This window comes from Vombatus ursinus, unplaced genomic scaffold (assembly GCF_900497805.2).
Source record: "Vombatus ursinus unplaced genomic scaffold, bare-nosed wombat genome assembly UNPS02000580.1, whole genome shotgun sequence".
NCBI lineage: Eukaryota > Metazoa > Chordata > Mammalia > Diprotodontia > Vombatidae > Vombatus > Vombatus ursinus.
In genome coordinates this window covers 27,605,029-27,623,683 of record NW_020940358.1, presented here as the reverse complement: position 1 = coordinate 27,623,683, position 18,655 = coordinate 27,605,029, and the positions used below count along the sequence as shown (strand labels likewise).

At 43.7% G+C, this 18,655-nt stretch overlaps 1 protein-coding gene across 2 annotated transcripts; it reads right to left on the bottom strand.

Moving 5' to 3' along the window:
* Positions 1 to 1,822: 1,822 nt before the first annotated feature.
* On the bottom strand, positions 1,823 to 18,246 carry TTPAL (alpha tocopherol transfer protein like). 2 transcript variants are annotated; one of them, XM_027853372.1, is made up of 6 exons: positions 18,152 to 18,246; positions 15,972 to 16,267; positions 15,288 to 15,744; positions 12,357 to 12,550; positions 7,912 to 8,022; positions 1,823 to 5,897 (listed from the first exon to the last, which is right to left on the bottom strand). In XM_027853372.1, exons 3-6 carry the CDS (start codon positions 15,727 to 15,729, stop codon positions 5,619 to 5,621), a joined length of 1,026 nt encoding a protein of 341 aa, XP_027709173.1. In that variant the 5' UTR covers positions 15,730 to 15,744; positions 15,972 to 16,267; positions 18,152 to 18,246; the 3' UTR covers positions 1,823 to 5,618. The 2 variants fall into 2 exon arrangements, with proteins under 2 accessions (XP_027709173.1, XP_027709183.1); XM_027853382.1 differs by lacking the exon at positions 15,972 to 16,267.
* Between the last annotated feature and the right edge of the window lie 409 nt (positions 18,247 to 18,655).

The following is an 18,655-nucleotide window of genomic DNA, read 5'->3' as shown; positions in this document are numbered from 1 at the left end:
ATTAGACTCAATCCACCTCCAGGTGCACACTTACACCCACAGAATCTCAGTTTCAAAGAAAGAATGTGACAAATGACTGAACTTGTGGCCAAAACTGGCCAAAGGATATAAGCAAGACCTCCTCTGGCCACATCAGAAGCAGAGGCTGTGCTTCCAGGCTCTAGGCCATGGCATAGATTCATGTTGTCCAACTGCAAAGAGGAACAGGTCTGCTCTCCACCTTCCTCCCTCTCCCCAGCCTCATCCTCGCCCCATGGGCCAAGAGAAGCAGGCCTGATCCCAAGCAACCACTGACTTGGTGCCCAAGGAAATAATTCTGCTTGGTTATATTAAAAAAAAAAGAAAGAAAAGAAAAATAACATGAACTAATTGCTTATTTAACAAACAAGCAACAGTTACAGAGTTATTGCCCTCATATCAGTTAAAGGTCCTTCCTTGAAGAAGAAATGTTTGTGTGACTCAGAACCATTTTGGACCTTTTTCTAAAACCAGGTGGTGATTTGATTAGTATCTCTGTTGTACACACTCCCTTTGGATCACATGTTTGGAGAGAAACCTTTGGTTTACCAAGTCAGTATAAATCCCTTCATTCTTGGCTTCCCCCAGAACGAACAATGGTGAATGGATAAGGACTCACAAAACATCAGAGATGGAAGGGACCTTAGAACACAACAAGAATGTTAGAACAGAAAGGAATGTTAGCACAGAGACTATCAAAATCGGAAGAGGCTTTTGAGACCAATCAGTCCAACTTCAATCTGTAGCTAAAGAAACTGAGCCCCAGATGAAAATGACTTGCCTACAGTCACATAGCTATTTAGTCACAGAGCCAGAAGTAGAACTGGGGTCTTCTGACTCTCCATACTAGGGTTCCGTCTACTATACTAAACTTAGGATTTCACCTTTCCTACTCAGGACGATCCCTGTTCCTTTATTTCATTATTAGGACACCACTCAATGACCAAAGGATAAGCAACCATACCACCATCAACAGCTTAACTGCTGAAAAGTCACTCAGTCTTCAAGTAGGAAAATTTCTTTTCTTTCTTTCCTTTTTTATTTTTTTGGTTAGGCAAAGGGGTTAAGGGACTTGCCCAGGGTCACACAGCTAGTAAGTGTCAAGTGTCAGAGGCAGGATTTGAACTCAGGTCCTCCTGACTCCAGGGCCAGTACTCTATCCACTGCGCCACCAAGCTGTCCCTAAGTAGGAAAATTTCAAAGGAAAAATGCCACAAGCTGAAACATAAACATGAGGAAGCACTGGAGAATGCTTCCCTCCAGCTTCCTGGCCACCCAGGGGTGGAAAGATGGCAAGATACCCACAATTCATCTGAGGATAAAGCAGACAGGGCAAAAACCTCCCCAGGGGGAGTTCTAGAGATTTCAGAATCATATGGGACTGCAGAAGACACACATGTATACATCTGTCCCATCTTTATATTCACTGACAAGTGACCTGACACTAGTCTGAGGTGTTTTACATGCCCACCTCCCAGGACAACTGACTTCTGATGAAAACTGGATGAACTACCAGGCACCTTGAGTTTTCTTGGAGTTAATAAACGACAAGTGTTTGTCTCTCGCAAGCTGGTTTGCCATCAGGTGTCGAGGATGAAACATTCACCAGCAATAAGAAGGTCTTTAAAAAAAATCATATAATTTTCAGCTAGAAGGGTTCTTATAGATCATCTAGCCAAATCCCCTCATTTTTTTTGTTTGTTTTTAGGCAATTGGGGTTAAGTGACTTACCCAGGGTCACACAGCTAGTAAGTGTCAAGTGTTTGGTCTGAGACCACATTTGAACTCAGGTCCTCCTGAATTCAGGGCCAGTGCTCTATCCACTGCGCCACCTAGCTGCCCCTCAAATCCTCTCATTTTACAAAGGAAGAAACTCTGGCTTAAACAGGGGGAAAATCATGCTCTAGGTCACAGGATTAAAAAACCCATGTCTTCTGACTACAAACCCAGAGCTTTTTTTTACTAAAAACAAAGCTCCCTCTTTCGTTTGCTTCTAAAACTCCTAATTTGTCCTCAGCTAAGGAACAAGATGAACTCAGGAGGGGACTGCAGTGTTCTAGAATTCTGAGCTAGGAGAAATCAAAAGGAAAATCAAATCAATTTGAATGGGCCAATTAATAAAAGGGGCACATCCTCTAAATACAACAGTTGATCATAAAGTCACAGACGTTAGAGCTGAAAGAAGACTTAGAGATAATCTAGTTTTGTTTTTGCAAATGGAGCAACTGAGAGCCAAATTGTGAATGGTGGTAGTAAGGGTGATTCAGGCCGAGGCAATGGCACAATATAGGGTTTAGACACAGCTTCAGACATTTATAAAATTGGCTAGGACTTTTCCTCAAAGGGAGATCCAAAGGAAGTAATCTTATGCATCTGTGACAGCTGGAACTCTCACTTTTAAAAGTCATGATAAGTATGATTTATGGTACAATCTGCTTCCAGTACTAACATCCCTCTTGTTGGTATTTCACTTCACATCAAAGCCAAAGGAAAAAAGCCTGACCCACAGATGTCTTTTGCTTTCCTTATTCACTGCCAGGAAAGAATTCCTTAAAATGCCTCAATGAGAGTGTGTAGGGATCACCTGCACTCCAATGCAATCGAGTTCCCCATTCATAATCCTTGCTCAACTCTTCTTAGCTGTCTAGTGCCCAAACATCCTCCCGTAGTCACAGCGTTTCAAGAAAAGATACTCCAGCCTTGGTCCCATCATAATGAGGGCACCCATTGACAAGATCTGGATTCTGAGACTCCTGGAAGAACCAAGGGGAACTGGACATGCCCTGGTCTTTGTGTAACTTCTCTAGATTTGCTACATCATTCATATTAGAGTTATGAACAAACAGTTAATGCTGGGTAATTCAGAATGTCATTCACTGAAGCCACTAATGCTTAGAAACCTTGGACCAAGGTAATTTTTTTCCATTTACCTCTTCTTCCAGTGACTGGAAAGAACTTCTGATCAAGTATCCTCCTATTCTACTCTTGTCAGATTTTCAACTTTCCTCTGCTAATCCTACTTCTTACTACTGGCCTAGGTGAGTCTTAATCTAAATCCAACAAGCCCTGATGAAAATTTGTCTCTACTTTCAGGAATGGGTTTTCCCTACTGAAGTAGACGAAATCTTCACTTCTGAGGACTCCCAAGGCTGAAAGCCTTTGTTTTTCCAGGCCATTTTTGGTGATTTGAGGCACACTGCCATTGTCATTTTGGCATTCAAAATATGTAATGTCTTGGCTATTCCTAGAGAACACAGTATTAATCTACAGGGAGATAAGCTTTCCTTGAAAAAAAATTGGCACCAAGAAGGCAAAGTAAATGGAATTTCACCAGAAAAAAACCTGTCAAGAAAGTGCTTTTCAGAAATTGCTGTACAGATGAACTACCTGGTAGTAAAGGTATAAACAAATGGCTTCTGTATGTCTTGGTTGCTCTGCTTCTAGGGAACTAAACATATGCCTTGCTCTTGGTTTTACAGTATATTAAAATAAATGCAGAGAAGAGGCACATCAAGGGTGAGGCTACAATTTTAAACCATCTTGTATATGCAATAAATCAGACATAAACCAGGTCTAAAAACATCAAACCTCAATCCTACTGGGGTGCAGGGCAAAGGCAAATCTTGACACTGAGGATGTAAAGTGCTCAAAGTCCCAGCCCAGGTTAAGAATGGCTGACCTGACTCTAGCTGATACATTACAGGGGCTCTCAAGCTGGGATGAGGGAGACAAGAGGCAGGGGTGGAGTGGCAAAGCAGCTCAGGAATCCTAATGAGCAGGCATAACTTACATCTACAGACAAAAAGCTTGCAGGAAATCTTGAGAACATATGCGCCTTTTTAACGTCGTATCTCCATTTGGTTCCCAAAACCCTATGAATTTTTAAGTACTCAGAGACCTTTTGCTGGCTTCACAATATTACAGGTCGCTAAAAAAAAAAATTATCTTTAGCAAAGATTTCAGCGCCTAAAGTCCTGGAATGCCAAGTGGTGTGGGAACTCCCCCTAGTGATGCCTACCTACAAATAGAGATGACAAGATCTCCCTAGTCTGGTCCAGCTTTTCGTCTTAGTAGGGGGAAGGGATAAGGACTAGCCCTGGGATTTCACCAGGAACTCCAACGTGAGCAAACTTCCTCTACAACTACAATTCAGCACCTTCTCTGTAACTTACAGGCTTAGAGCTAACTAGAGCACCAACAGGTTAAATGATCTGCCCAGCATGTGTTAGAACCCAGGTCTTGATTCTGAGTCCAACTCTCCCCACTGTGCCACAGCTTCCACCAGCAAGTAGAAGACTGATGCAGGATACTACACGGTAACTAAACTGAGTGCCAGAATCTTACAGCTAAAAAGAATCTGAGGTCCACAGAGACTGAGCTCCACTATGAGTTAGTGGCAGAAATGGGACCAGATACCAGAGTAAACTACAGGGACCGTTGACTGGTGCTCTTTTCGTTATACTACACTGAAATCTGGTGATTTTAAGTCAATTAAAATTGTACCCTTCCACAATCATGCTGCCATATTGGCTACCTTCCTGGGAATGATATTCAGTAAAGAATGAGGGTTAAGACTTCAGGGCTACTGGAAAAATGGGATCATGGCAGCAGGAGTCTCCGAGGGGGCCACAGTATCTTTGGCTCCTGAATTCTGAAAGGAAACTCTCTGAAGGTGCCCTGATGCTTCTATACTGCAGCAAGAAACATTACAGTTTAAAAAGTACAGGTAATGAATTAGCAGCTCCTGATAGGTCACAGTGAGGACAGTAAGGAGGAGTGCAGGGAAAGTGATCTTTAAGACAGATGGTTGTGAAGCCAGACATGAGGGGACCTCCAATAATCTTCATAATCTTACTAGCAATCTCCACTGTAACCGAATGGGCTCACCCGTCACACACAGGCTGGTTTCTCCAGGACAGCAGACCTCTCTTTTCCTTGGACTGCCCCCTGCTGGATTTTTTTTGCAATAGTTATGAGATTCCTTCCCTCCAATCCTCGGCGTGGCCTGGGTTCTCAAAGGCAATGCCAAGGGAGCACAAGCTTTGGCTGGTCCCATCAAGATGGAAGGATTTCAAGGAAAGCCCTAGCAACAGACGAGTAGGCTTGCTACCCAAGGATAAGAATAGCTAAGTGCAGAGAGCTTCAACACCAGTGGGTTGGTCACTATGTGGGAGATTGCTTTTGCTCAGAAGCTCATGAAACTATCTACCAAAGCATGGAAGAGTTGAAATCTGTATTGAGGAAGGAAATACCCAAACTGATAAAAATTACAGGATATATTCTGAAAGTACAGCTACCAGATGAATGATTTCAAAGTTGGGTTCATGAAACTTGACCACTGACTATATTCCCCAGGGGCCTAAAGGTAGACTACAAAGGTCTGTCTTAGACTGATTCTCAAGCAACTTACGTACATGCCACCTTTTGTAACATATTGGTATTTTAAAGCTGATCATAACTTCATTAGGCATAAATTCTGTTCAGTGATAATGGATAGGGCCAAAACTTATGGGACTTCAAATTCTCCTTTTATGCTTTAGGAGGGAGAAAGAAATTACTTAATGGCTGCAACGTATGTAGAAAACCATGTGACTTCTTCGTTAATAGCAGGAGTACAGCTGTGACTTTACTCCTCGAATGGAGTCATCGCCCTGAACCTCAGAGGTTATTCCCTCCACCATCGTGGTGTCCTGGAGGAGGCTACTGCTGGGAGGGAGAGGCCTGCAGAACTCCTTCACAAAGTCCTCCTCTGAGGCCAGCAGCACCTCCTTCCAGGCATTTGCATCCAGCTCCCCAGCAGTGCCTCCATACTCCTTAGGAAGGATGCTCTTTGGAAGGTTCAGGTGTAGAGAATTCAAGTCAGATCCATGAAGGAAAAACTGAAGGGAAACAAACAGGGAAGAGTCCATGAAGCGCATATATAAAGACGTTAGGACAGAGGTGCATTTCCACCTGCTGCTACAAAATTCCACTAAGGTTAAGGACCCCTGAGGCATGTCAGTGAATGAGAACAGCTCACATTTCACAGCCTTTTCTTATTATACTATTTGAGGCATACCCTGAGAGGTAAGTAGGACAGGGGTTATCATAACCATTTGACAGATGAGGAAACTGAGGCTCAAGGAAGGGAAGTAACCACCCAGTCAGCAAGTAGCAGAGTCAAGAAAAAAGACTCAGGTCTCCTGATAGTTCCTCTCTGACAATACCACGTAAAAATACTTGAGTAACTGTCTCCACAGCCGGCTTTGGTAACAGCAGGGCCCTAGTAGCCTAGGGCTTCTTCTTGTGGAAACACACAGTGTAAAAGCTAACTTCTTCCCAGAGAACAAAACTAGAATGAAAAGGGGCAACTAGGGAGGGAGATTTCAGTTCTCTGTTTCCAGTTCCTGAAATATAGTCCAGCCAACTGTAACACTGCTATTAATAACTAGGTAAATAACTTTTGAAAATCACTCAAAGAACATATTTATGACTAAAAGTTCTATTAAATAAGAAATCACCAAAATTCTTTTGAGTCGCCTTTCTAACGACTGTGGTTCCCTCTGACCTAACTTTTTAGACATAAGTCAAGATATTAAAAAGTAAATAAGGCCAGAAATAGTGGCAGCTTTCAAGGTAAATTCCTAGATGTCCTGAAACCAAGACTCACCAAAGGTCAGAGATGGAAGGGGCCTTAAAACTCAGAAAGTCAGAGCTGACAGCTTAAGACCTCATAGGTCACCGTACAGAGTCCTCCTATTTTACAGAAGAGGAAGAAACTGAGATTGAGAGAGGGGCAGTGAATCACAGGATCAGAAATCTACAGTTGGAAGGAGTTAGAGGTCATTGAATCCAACCCCTTTATTTTAGAGGTGAGACAACTGAAGCTGAGGCAAGGTCACATGGCCAGGAGGGGTAGGTGACCCAGAAGGTGGGGTAGCCATTGTCTCTACAATGTTTTTTTTGTTTGTTTGTTGCTGTTGTTTTTTTTTGTTTTTTTTGCTTTTTGGTGAGGCAATCAGGGTTAAGTGACTTGCACAAGGTCACACAGCTAGTAAGTATTAAGTGTCTGAGGCTGGATTTGAACTCAAGTCCTCCTGACTCCAAGGCCACAGCTCTATTCACTACACCACCTAGCTGCCCCTACAATGTTAACCTTGATGAATTTTCTCTTTTATGCCCAGAAGGTTGATTCAGTTGTTGGATTTAGATGACAGATAATTTCAGAGCTAGAATGGACCATGGATCCTGGATCCTACAACATTAGAATTGGAAGGAACTTCAGAATCACAAAATGTCAGAGCTAGAAGGATTCTTGGAGGACATGGAGGCCAAACCCCCTCATTTTAAAGAGGAAGTTATCAATTTGCATCTCCACACTTAGTCTGCCCTAACACACAAACGACAACTTAAACATTCATTCATCTTCTAAAAAATAAAACAGTAGGAAAAAAAAGATTCTATAAGGAAAACATCTGCCTTGAGGGGCTACTCCATGAGAAAAGGCCAAACTTTATTTTAAACTTTTTAAAGTTTATATTAAAACTTTATAGTAAAACTTATAATTACACATATAAAATATATATATAATTACTTGTGTATAATATGTTGTATATTATAATAAAACTTACATTGAACTTTAATTTTAAAAATAAATTTGTATCAATATATATTTTTAACATCACCTACATTTCCCAGTACATTCCCTCTTCCTTCCCCTCCCAGAAAGTCATCCCCTATAAAAAAGGACAAAAAAAAGAGGAAAAAAGTTAAGCAAAACTAATAATTTGAAAAAGTCTGACGATATCCAGACTGCTCCATACCCACAATCTTGAACCTCTTCAAAGAGGAGAAGAAAGTGGGAGAAGGCCAACATTTAAAGCTGCCATTGACAGAAAGAAGTAAGTCACTTACTCTGTTAGCTATTTTCTCCTTCAGAAATGGTTTTATGATAGCAAAAATGCCTTTGAATATTCGAGGTTCATTTACAATATTGACAGCTTTTATTCTAATGGGAAACCCATCCTGTGGTAAGAAAAGAAAAGGTATTTTAGAACATCTGGAAACCTCTGTAGGAAACAAAGTCTGTATACCCCTGCTTCTGAGACATCTCCCATCACTCCATGCATAACATTTACTAACTGAATTCAATAGCCATAGCTCGCATGGGTGTCGTGTTTTTATAGTTTATGACGCATTTTCATGTCGAATGTGATGATTCCAACCACCGTTTGAAGCAGGCAGGCTGGGGCTTATTGAACCCTTTCACAAATGAGGAATCTGAGTCTCAGAGAAGTTACACGACTTGTCCAACTGTAAGCAGTCCTCCTAATGTTAAATATGATGCCTGGAAAAGACCCAGGAAATGCCAAACCCTCCAAATCCAGTCCCTTAAACACCTGTGCTCAAAGAGCTGGGCAGAGCAGAGTCTTGATGCCAAAGAAAAGCTAAATTCTCAGACAGAACCATGCCCCAAAACAAGTTAGAACAGAAATTGGATAATACGCGAGCTGGTAGACAGCTTAGAACATAGACTGCCTGTGTTGGAACTTACATGCAAATGCTGAGGGACAGGTTAGTGGGATGGTGTTCATTCAGGAAGGCCAAGGACATAGGATGTCAGAGTTGGAAAGGACCTGGACCATGACAGGACTGAGGTGGAAGGCTCTAGGCTAGTGTGATGGGGTTGCAGAATGAGTGATCAGATGAGATGGAGTGAATTCAGGAAGACTGAGAACCTAGGCTGTTAGGACACAGAACGGCAGAGCTGGAAAAGACCTCAGACCTCATTTTACAGATGAAGTTCAGAGGAGACAATTCACTTCCCAAGGTCACACTGTGAAGCTGATGACAGAGAAAAAAAAATGGGATTTCCTGTTGCCCTGCAATATCTCCCACAGAGGGTATACAATAATGGGGCTCCTCCCAGTAAGGAGCAAAGAAAACATCTTCACTGCCCTGTGGGGGAAGGAGTGGGACCAACATGTCTGAGGTGCCTACAGGGCACCAGAGAACTTTTAAAGACACACTGGTAGCAGAAAGCAAGGGCCTTTGCTGCCTTATTTACCCATCAAAACTGTCTTTTGCAGTAAAAAAGTTAATTTAGTGATGGGGAGTGGGGAACACCTACTTCTGCCTCTGAGATGAAAATGTTCTGGGTTGGAACGTGCTTACCTTCTGTCAAGATTTGGTGAATCCAGAAAGCAAAAGATTCAAAGAATCAAGAAGGGAGGCTTAGGATATGCTCTACATGCACAAGTGCATACACGTGCACACACACACACCCTATCAAGTATCACATGATTAGTTCTTCTGCCACATTCCTGATTCATTAAATCAATAAACACTAAAAACTTACTACATGCAAACCCTTTTGAAGGACAGACAGGAGTAAGAGTCAATCCCTGTTTTCAGGAAGTCTACAGTCTAGGAAGGGAGGGAAGGCCCTCCAAGCGGAACATATTGAAGAGGGTAGAGAAATGAGTTCTGGCTGTGAGTTATGGGAACTGCTCAAGTCTTTATTGGAGAGGTGACAATTGAGCAGAGCCCTGAAGGATGAGCAGGAGTTGGAAATATAGAGACAGAAAGGGAAGGGCATTCCAGGTTGGGCAAACATGAAGGGCATGGAGTTGAAAAGGACGGGCATACTCACCAAATGATGAGGAGCACAGTTTGGCTAGAATGTTGGGGGCATGAGGGAAGAGTCACAGGAGAAAGACCCACAGGCTGGGTCACATTGTGGAAAGCCTTGAGTGCTGGGCTAAAATTATAGGATTTGGTCTTTATCTGGACAACAATGGAACCATTGTACCACATCACACCTATCAGATTGGTTAATATGGCAAAACAGGAAAATAATAAATATTGGAGAAGATGTGAGAAAAGTAGAACACTAATGCATTGTTGGTAGAGTTGTGTAATGATCCAACTGTTCTGGAGAGCAATTTGGAACTATGCCCAAAGGGCTATAAAACTGTGCATACCCTTTCATCTGGCAACACCACTACTAGGTATGTATCCAAAAGAGATCACAAAAATGGGGAAAGGACCCGAATGTACAAAAATATTTATAGCAGCTCTTTTTTTTTGTTTTTTTTTTTGTTTTTTTGTTTTTGGGCGAGGCAATAGGGATTAAGTTACTTGCCCAGGGTTACATAGCTAATGAGTATCATGTGTCTGAGGCCAGATTTGAACTCAGGTCCTCCTAACTCCAGGGCCAGTACTCTATCCACTGCACCATTTAGCTGCCTCTACAGCAGCTATTTTTTGTGGTGGCAAAGAATTGGAAATTGAGGGGATGCCCATCAATTGGGGAATGACTGAACAAGTTGTGGTATATGAATATAATGGAATGCTATTGTTCCACATGAAATGGTGAGCAAGCAGACTTCAGAAAAATCTAGAAAGACTTACATAAACTGATGCTGAGTGAAGTGAGCAGAACCAGGAGAACATTGTACACAGTAACAGCAACACTGTGCAATGACCAACTTTGTTAGGCTTAGCACTTCTCAGCAATGCAATGACCTAAGATAGTTCCAAAAGACTGACGATGGAAACTGCTATTCTCCAGAGAAAGAGTCTGAACGCAGATCAAAGAGTACTATTTTCTCTCTCTCTCTCTCTCTTTTTTTGTTTTTTCTTTCCCGTGGTTTTTCCCTTTGGTTCTAATTCTTCTTTACAATATGACTAATATGGAAACGTGTTTAATATAATTGTACATGTATAGCCCTACATCAGATTGCATGCTGAGTTGGGGAGGGGGAAAAATTTAGAACTCGAAATCTTGTGGAAGTGAATGCTGAAAACTAAAAATTAATTAATTAATTAAAAAACAATAGAATCATTGCATACTTTGGGGCAGGAAAGTAAGGTGAGTAGCCTCATGGTATATTAGGAAGACTAATATGAGGCAGTACATAGGATGGACAGGAAAGAAGGGAGCCTGGAGGCAGGAACAGTAGTTAGGAGGCTGCTGCAATAGTCCAAGGAAGAATGTGAATGGGTCAGAGCAGCGGCTGTGAGACTGGAGAGGAGAGAGGATGGCTGGAGGAGGAGTCATCCTGCTGAAGTTTCAAAAATGGGCACACCCTTATGTGGTTTCTCATTTCATAAGTTGTAGTAACTACCACACATTTGTCTAGAGATAAACCCAGTCTAATGCTTAGCCCCAGTGCCAGGGCCCCCTTTCAGTGGGTTTCCACTGACCCCTGCCAGATCTCCTGCAAGGCTTTAAAAGAGCCTGAACTTTCAAAGTGTAGACACGCCTCCTCCCAATATGTATCCTTCATATCCCCTCAACCCCTCAGTAGCGGTATTCTGAGTAGTTCTGGTCAAAAAAAAGGTCTTCAATGGGGGGCCAAGCTTCTGATTACCAAATCGTCAAATGCCCTGAGCCGGCTGATCCTCAGATGACAGGCACAAAGACTGTTACCAGCTTTGGTCACCAACTCTTTCCAGCTTGAGAGGCCCCGTCAGAACCTGGGTACTGATAGCACAGCCATGCAGAATGCAAGGTCCCTTCCCCAGCACTGAAAGAACACCAGGCCTCATGCGTCAAATGTTACAAGGTACTTTGAAAACATTATCATATGAAAAACGCTATCTATTGCCAGAGAAAGAATTGATGGAGTCCTGCACATCAAAGCATACTATTTTTCACTTTTACTTTTCTTGGTGGTATTTTTTTGGTCTAGTTTTTTTTTTTTTTTTTTTGCAACATGGTTAATATGGAAATATGTTTTGCATGACTGCACATGTATAATCTAGATCAAATTGCTTGCTTTTCCAAGGAAGGGAACGAGAAGGAAGGGAAGAAAAGAATTTGGAACTCAAAATAAAAAAAAAAACAAAGTTAAAAATTGTTTTTATGTATAATTGGAAAAAATATATAAAAAAGAAAACATCATGCAATTTGCTTCAACAATCTGAGGCACAAAAATACTCAAACTTTTCTATAGGAGGTTTGGCTTGGAAAAATTTCATTAAAAAAAAGAAAAATGTCATCCATATAAATTTCATATAAATAAATAACGACAAAAGTCAGATTCTACTTCCTAGGAAAAGAAAAGCCAATTTCTGAGGAGCTGGCGGCCTTCTTTGCTTTCTGCACTTTAAACTTTCAGAGCTGATCTTGTCTAAACTACAGGAGCTCAGGCAAACCAAGAGAGGTGCTGGCAAGCCCACAGTGCAAGGCAAAACTTTCAAAGCGTCCTTCGCTTGGGGGAAAAAATGGGCACTCTGGATTCTGGGAGAAAAGCCAAATCATTCCCCAACCCCACCACCCTAAGAATAAAGGATAAAGTGTCAGTTGACTAATGTATTTATGTATTGTTTCCCAACCCAAGTGGGGACCTTACCTGGAGAATTCCAATCACTTTTTTGGCTATAAAAGGACCAAAATGGGAAGCCTTGGCTAAGCCAACTCCTTTGTAGTCCGCGAGGATGACGATTCCGTTTACCTGGGTCTCCTCGGATTGGATCAACTTTTCTAACGTTAAGTATATGGCACGAATGTTCTCGGTAATTGGGTAGTTACTTGGAATCCATCTATCTAGGGTTGCAAGACAAAGAGGGGAGAAATGAACAATAATAACAACGCAGAGCTCACACTTCTATAGCATTCGCAATTTACAAAGCATTTTCTTCAATAGGCCTGTGAAGGAGGGAACAGGGCTCAGGCCTGTGCCTGGGATTTCATTGGGACTGCATAGGGGACTCCCAGATGAGGGGACTTTGAAGCCTGGAGAGCTGCCTCAAGCACGGAGGAGCTCAGTGTTGCCTAACGTCACACAGCCTGTCTGTGTCAGAGACAGGAGCCCAGGTCGTCCTGCTGCCAGCTCTCCATCCTCTTCAGCAGAGGTGCCCAGCTGTGTGCTAGATGGCAAAGAGGAAGGGGTGCTGCACCTGGAGTCCAGGACACCTGAGTTCAGGGATTCTTAACTTGGGAATCTGTGAACCTGTTTGTTTTTTAAATATCTGGATCACTGCATTTCAATATAATTGGTTTTCTTTATAACATTTTCCTTATTTTACCTTACTTAAAAACACTACAGTTATCCCTTCCACAATGTGACTTTCCCCATTGTGATTTTGATATATAAATTTTCAATTTACAATGTATAAAGTGTTCTGCAAACCTTTATGGACTAAGAAAATGCTATTATTATTATTATTGTTATTACACATATTGTTATCCCTATTTTGCATATGAGGAAATTAAGGCTTAAAAAGACTAAGGGATTTGCTCACTGTTCCCATGGCTGCTACTGACAATGATGACTGTAACAATAGTTCAGATTCCCATAATCCCTGCTTTGCAGTTCAGAGATTATAAAATTTTGCCTCACAGTTCTTTCTTTGATTATAGACTAAAAGAGCTGGAAGAGATCTTGAAGACCATCTAGTTCCACCCCTCTCATTTTACAAATGGGGAAACTGAGGCCTGGAGAGAGCTGTTCAAGGTATGTGACCTCAGTGACTGAATCAGGAATATGGCCCAGGTCTCCTGACTCTGAGTCTGTTTTGTTTCCTTTATATGCCGTTGCTGACAACACACTGTAATTTTATTGGCTTAGGAAGTATTTTCCTTTCAATTCTATTGTTTTTAATCTAATAGTTAATATGTCTATGATGTGGTGTGTACATGTGTGATTGTAAAGAGCAGGGGGACTTGGTCAAAGGGTAATATTAACGAATTGATCCTTTCAGATCAATTTCAAGTTAATGCAAGTAAAAAATGGTGAGCCATGTTAACCAATCAATCATCAATCAATAGGCATTTGCCAATTGATTACTTTTTGCCAGGTACTGTGCTAGGCACTGGGGATGCAAAGAAAAGCAAAAAACACATTTCCTGTCACCAAGGAGCTAAACTAGACTTGATACCATCATCACCAGAAACACAGGCCCTCTTAACAAGCTGTAAGGGCTTCAAGTATGGGCCCAGCGCTGGCCTGTATGTTTGTTGTCCAAGCTTAGGCCCAGACTAGCGGGACTACTCAGGGGCAGCTAGGTGGTGCCATAATGCACAGAGCACCAGGCCTGGAGTCAGGAAGACTCATCTTCCTAAGTTCAAATCTAGCTTCGTGACCCTGGCAAGTCACTTAACCTTGTTTGTCTCAGTTTCTCTTCTGTAAAATGAACTGAAGAAGGAAATGGCAAACCACTCCAGTATCCTTGCCAAGAAAACCCCAAATGGGGTCACAAGGAGTCAGACGTGACTAAAAAATGACTGACTGAAATGGGACTACTCACTTCTAAGCTATTCTATTTGCCCCCACTTTCACAGTCCTCTCTGAGCTGGGTGCCCCAAGCCATGGCACTTGGAAGAGAACAGGTAGTATCTTCTACCCCAGAACAGGTTCTCCTAATTCTATAGCAGCAAGGGCTTTCCTTACAACCCTGAGGGCAGGCGATGCTGGTATTATTAACCCACTTGATGGTGGTGATGAGCATAAAGCTCTGATGATGAGGTGATTTAGGTCCTAGAGCTGGTTAGATCTCATACCTATCACGGGAAGCCAGGTCTCCTGACTCCCAGCCTATGGTTCTTGTCGCCATGCTACCTGCCCACCTTCAGATGCACCCATCTGGGCTCCGCTCAGTGAAAGGGAAACTCATACTTATATTGGTTCACGGTCTCATTGGTGAGCAAGCTCTTTCTACTGGCAAAGACTCCATCTCCTATGTGGTAGCTCTTTAAATACTTATAGATAGCTAACATGCCCCTTAGCCCCCACCACAACCCTCTCCACCGACACAGAGTGTAAATCCACCTAAACAGACATTTCCATGAGTTTTAGTGGCCAAAAGTTCCTTGACTGGTGGCCAGCCTTCTGGAAATGAGCGCTTAGCTAAGCCAGTCTCAGACAATGGTCACACTGTCCACGGAGGGGCCCACACTTCAAGGTTTCCCAGCTCTATAGGATCTACCAAGGCTCTAGTAGAGGGCTCTCCCCACATGACCAAATAATCACTGAGCTAAAACTAGACAGCTCCTTTCCCTTTGCTCAAAGGCCTCCAGCGAACACAAAGAACTATTGTCTCCTACTAGAAAGAGAGCACTGGGTCAATCAGAGTCAGATGACCAGGGTTTAAATCCCCAGATCCCCATCTCTTGATGGGACCTTAAACAAGTCACTTTCTTCCTCTGGGCCTCAGTTTCCTGTTCTGTAAAATGCAGGGATTGCCTAGAGGATCTCTCAGGTCCCTTCTTACTTGAAATTCTATCACCACAAGAACCAAATCCAACCCAAGCTCACAGAGACAACAACATTCAAGAGACGTACCTGGACGAAGGCAAACTACCTGGCAGCCTCTAGGGTCCGAGTGAGGCAGCACTGTGAGAAAACCTGAAGCCAGAACCTCAGTTAGGGCAGAGGGCTTCAGGTTGTCAAACACTTCGGGCCAGCTCCTCCGACAGCTGTGATAGTTGACCAGAAGCTGCAAGGCTCGGTCATAGTCAAACTTTCGGGCTCTGAGAAAGCGTAGGAGAAAAGCATCGTCCAAGGATGTACTTAGGTTGGGATAGTCTTTACACACCATGTCTCGAAGGGCTTGAACATCCCGGAGCCGCCATTCTGGTTTCTCCTGCAGCTCCTCCCGGGCTTTGGTGATGAGCTCCTCCGTCAGGGAGCACACATACCCAGGCTGTTTGGAGAGCTGTAGCTCATTTTCAGACAGAGACGCCACAGAGGGGCTTGTTCTCAGAGAGTCACTTTCTTCGGACATTAGATTATCAGGAAGCTGTCCAAAAAAATTTAAAAAACCCATTCTAAGCCCATTTACCAGCATGTTGTGCTACCCATAAAACCCACCTGCCACAGAGTACAAGAAAGTAGTTTTGAAAGAGAAGCCAAATTGCCAAGGGGAAGGTACTAAGTTCCCTTTGAGGCCCAACTCAAGTAACACCCAGAAAACACTCTTAATTCCCCCAGTTGTTAATGACCTCCCCCAAGTTTTTACAAATTTACCTTGTATATATCCTGTATTTATGTCTCTGTAAACATGTATATCGCAGTAGAATGTAAGTTCCTCAAAGGCAAGCACTGTCTCAGTTTTGTCTTTGTATGCCAGAACCTAGCACAATGCCTGGTACACAGTAAGCACGTGATAAAGGCTTGTGGGCTGACTGCCTGAAACTAGTAATATCCAACTTTGCCCACAGGCCCTCAGGAGCCTCCTCCTTAGCTGAAAACAACATTGGGGCATCTTATGGTATATGACCTTGGACAAGTCCCCTTCCCTTTCCGGGCCTCCATTTTCTTCTCTGTAAAATAAAAGAGTTGGAATAAATGAAGTCTAGGGGTACTTCCAGTTCATATATTCTATGCTCTACTTTGGGCTGCTGTCCACAGAAAACTACCAGATAACAATGGTGCCTGGGTGATGGGCCTGGGACTTGAGCTGTCTATTTAGACAAGTTCGCAGAATCCTCTTCCAGTCCACAGAGAGGGCAAGGAAGTAAAGAAGTAAGCAATATTCAACAACATATGATCCTCACTCCCTAGCTTTCAGCAGTGTTGCCCTTTCCCTGAGATCTCTTCTTTTATAAGTTATTCCCTTCCCCTTAATCTCCCTTTTCACAGGTCCTTTCTTCCTCTGATTCTCTCCCTCCCAATATCCCATTTTCCTGAGTCTCCCCCCAGGTTCTCCCTCGTCTCCACTGCCTCATTCTCTCCTACCCTAGTCTCCTATTCTGAGTCTTCCTTTCTCAGGTCCCTCTTTCCAGGTTTCCCCTTCTCCTTTCCAAGGTTCCTTGATTTTCTTCTTCCCCTGTTCCCCCTTTAATTCATCGATTACCCTGATTCCTCCTTGCCCAGCACCCCCTACCCCATTTCCTGATTCTCCTCACTCATTCCACAAGTATTTGTTAGGCACCTGCTCTATGTAAAGCACCATGTACTGGGGATACAAATGCAAAATGAAAAACACTCCCTGCCCACAAGGAGTTTACATTCTAGTAAGGGGATACAAAATGTACACAAGTAGCATGTACAAGGTAATTTGAGGATGGAAAAAACAGTAACATCTAGATCAATGGTTCTTAACCTCCAGTCGGTGAACTTTTTTTTAATAACTTCATTTCGATGTAATTAATTTCCTTTGTAATCCTCTGTATTTTATTCATTTAAAGACATTATTCTTCACCAAACTGCCAAAGAGCTCCATGACACACAAAAAGGTTTAGAACCTCTGCTTTAGAAGAATCAGGAAAGGCTTCCTTTCAAGAGAGGGTTGTTGAGTTGGGCTTTGCATGAAGTTAAGTGTTCTAAGAGACAGATGTGAGGCAGGACTGCAGTTCTGGCATGTGGCAGAGCCTGTGGCAAGGGCACGGAAAAAGGACATACAATGTTGTGCATGCATAACAGCAATTAGTCCAGTTCGGCTAGATCGTGGCGTGCCCCAAGGGGAATGATGTGAAACAAATCTGGAGAGGCAGGCTGAAGCCAATCTGAGAAGGGCTTTAAACGTCAAATAGAGATGTTTGCATTCGATTCTAGAGGCAGCAGGAAGCTAATTAAGCTGTTTTGAACAAGGGAGTGACATGGTCAGACCTGGGCTTCAGGAATATCACACTGACAGCTGTGCTGGGGAGGGTGGCGGTGGGGACGGATGGGAGAGGGAAGGGTCCGGAAGCAGAGAGACCAATTAGGAGGCTGTTGCAATTGGCCAGGTGAGGGGAACCAACATGGTGAGTGGAGAGGAGACAGATGCGAGAGATGTTGCAGACTGACCGACTGGCTACTGATTGGGCGTAGGGGGGGAGGAAGAGAGGAGTGTCCAGGAGGAATCCTAGGTTGCAAACCTGAGTGCACAGCAGGATGGGGGAGCCTGCCTTCAGAGGGTTTAGGCGGGGAAAGAGGGTGAGTTCCGTTTTAAACGTGTTGCGTTTGAGATGCTTACAGGACATCCAAGGAGAGATGTCCAGCAGGCAGCTGGGGGTGTGGGGTTGCAGGTCGCGGGAGGCCGGATCCTCTCCCCTAGTCAGTTTCTTTACTTCTTCTTCCCTCCCGCCTTTCCCGGCCCCGCCCCAGACACGCGCACGCGCACACAAGTCGGCCCTCACCGGCTGCGGCCCCGCCCCCCGCCCCGAGCGCGCGCGGACCCTCTCCAGCCCCGCCCCCCCCGCTCCGGGCGCGCGGACACTCACCAGCCCCCCGGGCCAGAACGGAAGGGAGGGTGGGTCGGGTCACAGGCAACCTGGAGCCTCCGCCAGCACCGCGGACAGGTCCGACCCACCGACCGCTCCACCCGCCCCTCCACGCCGGAAGTGACGTAATGCTGGCCTCAGGCGTCTTGCACAGGCGCAGTGGAAAGATCGAAGTCGCGAGTTCTGGTCCTGAGATCCTGGCACAAGCTCCTTGGTTCTAGTGACACTTTCACCTTCCCGCCTCCCCCAGTCCCTGCGCTAGAGGGAGACACAGAGTTCCTCAGCTCGCTGTGCAACTTGGGACAAAGCACATGCCCTCTCTGGGCCTCTATGTCTTCATCAATAATGTGAGGGAATTGCATTGATCTACATGTTAGTCTATTAACCTTCTTTGTGTGTTATGGAATCCTCTGCAGGATGTAAAATCTGTGGCCCCCTTCTTAGAATAGTGTTTTTAAATTCCTAAAATAAAACATAAAATTACAAAGGAAATCGATTATCTTG

Coding starts and splice junctions, on each gene's coding strand:
- TTPAL (XM_027853372.1), bottom strand. CDS start 15,729: ATGTCCGAAGAAAGTGACTCTCTGAGAACAAGCCCCTCTGTGGCGTCT. Junction 12,551..15,287: donor GGTAGTTTGCCTTCGTCCAG/GTACGTCTCTTG, acceptor TTGCAACCCTAG/ATAGATGGATTCCAAGTAAC. Junction 5,898..7,911: donor AGGAGAAAATAGCTAACAGA/GTAAGTGACTTA, acceptor GTTTCCCTTCAG/TTTTTCCTTCATGGATCTGA.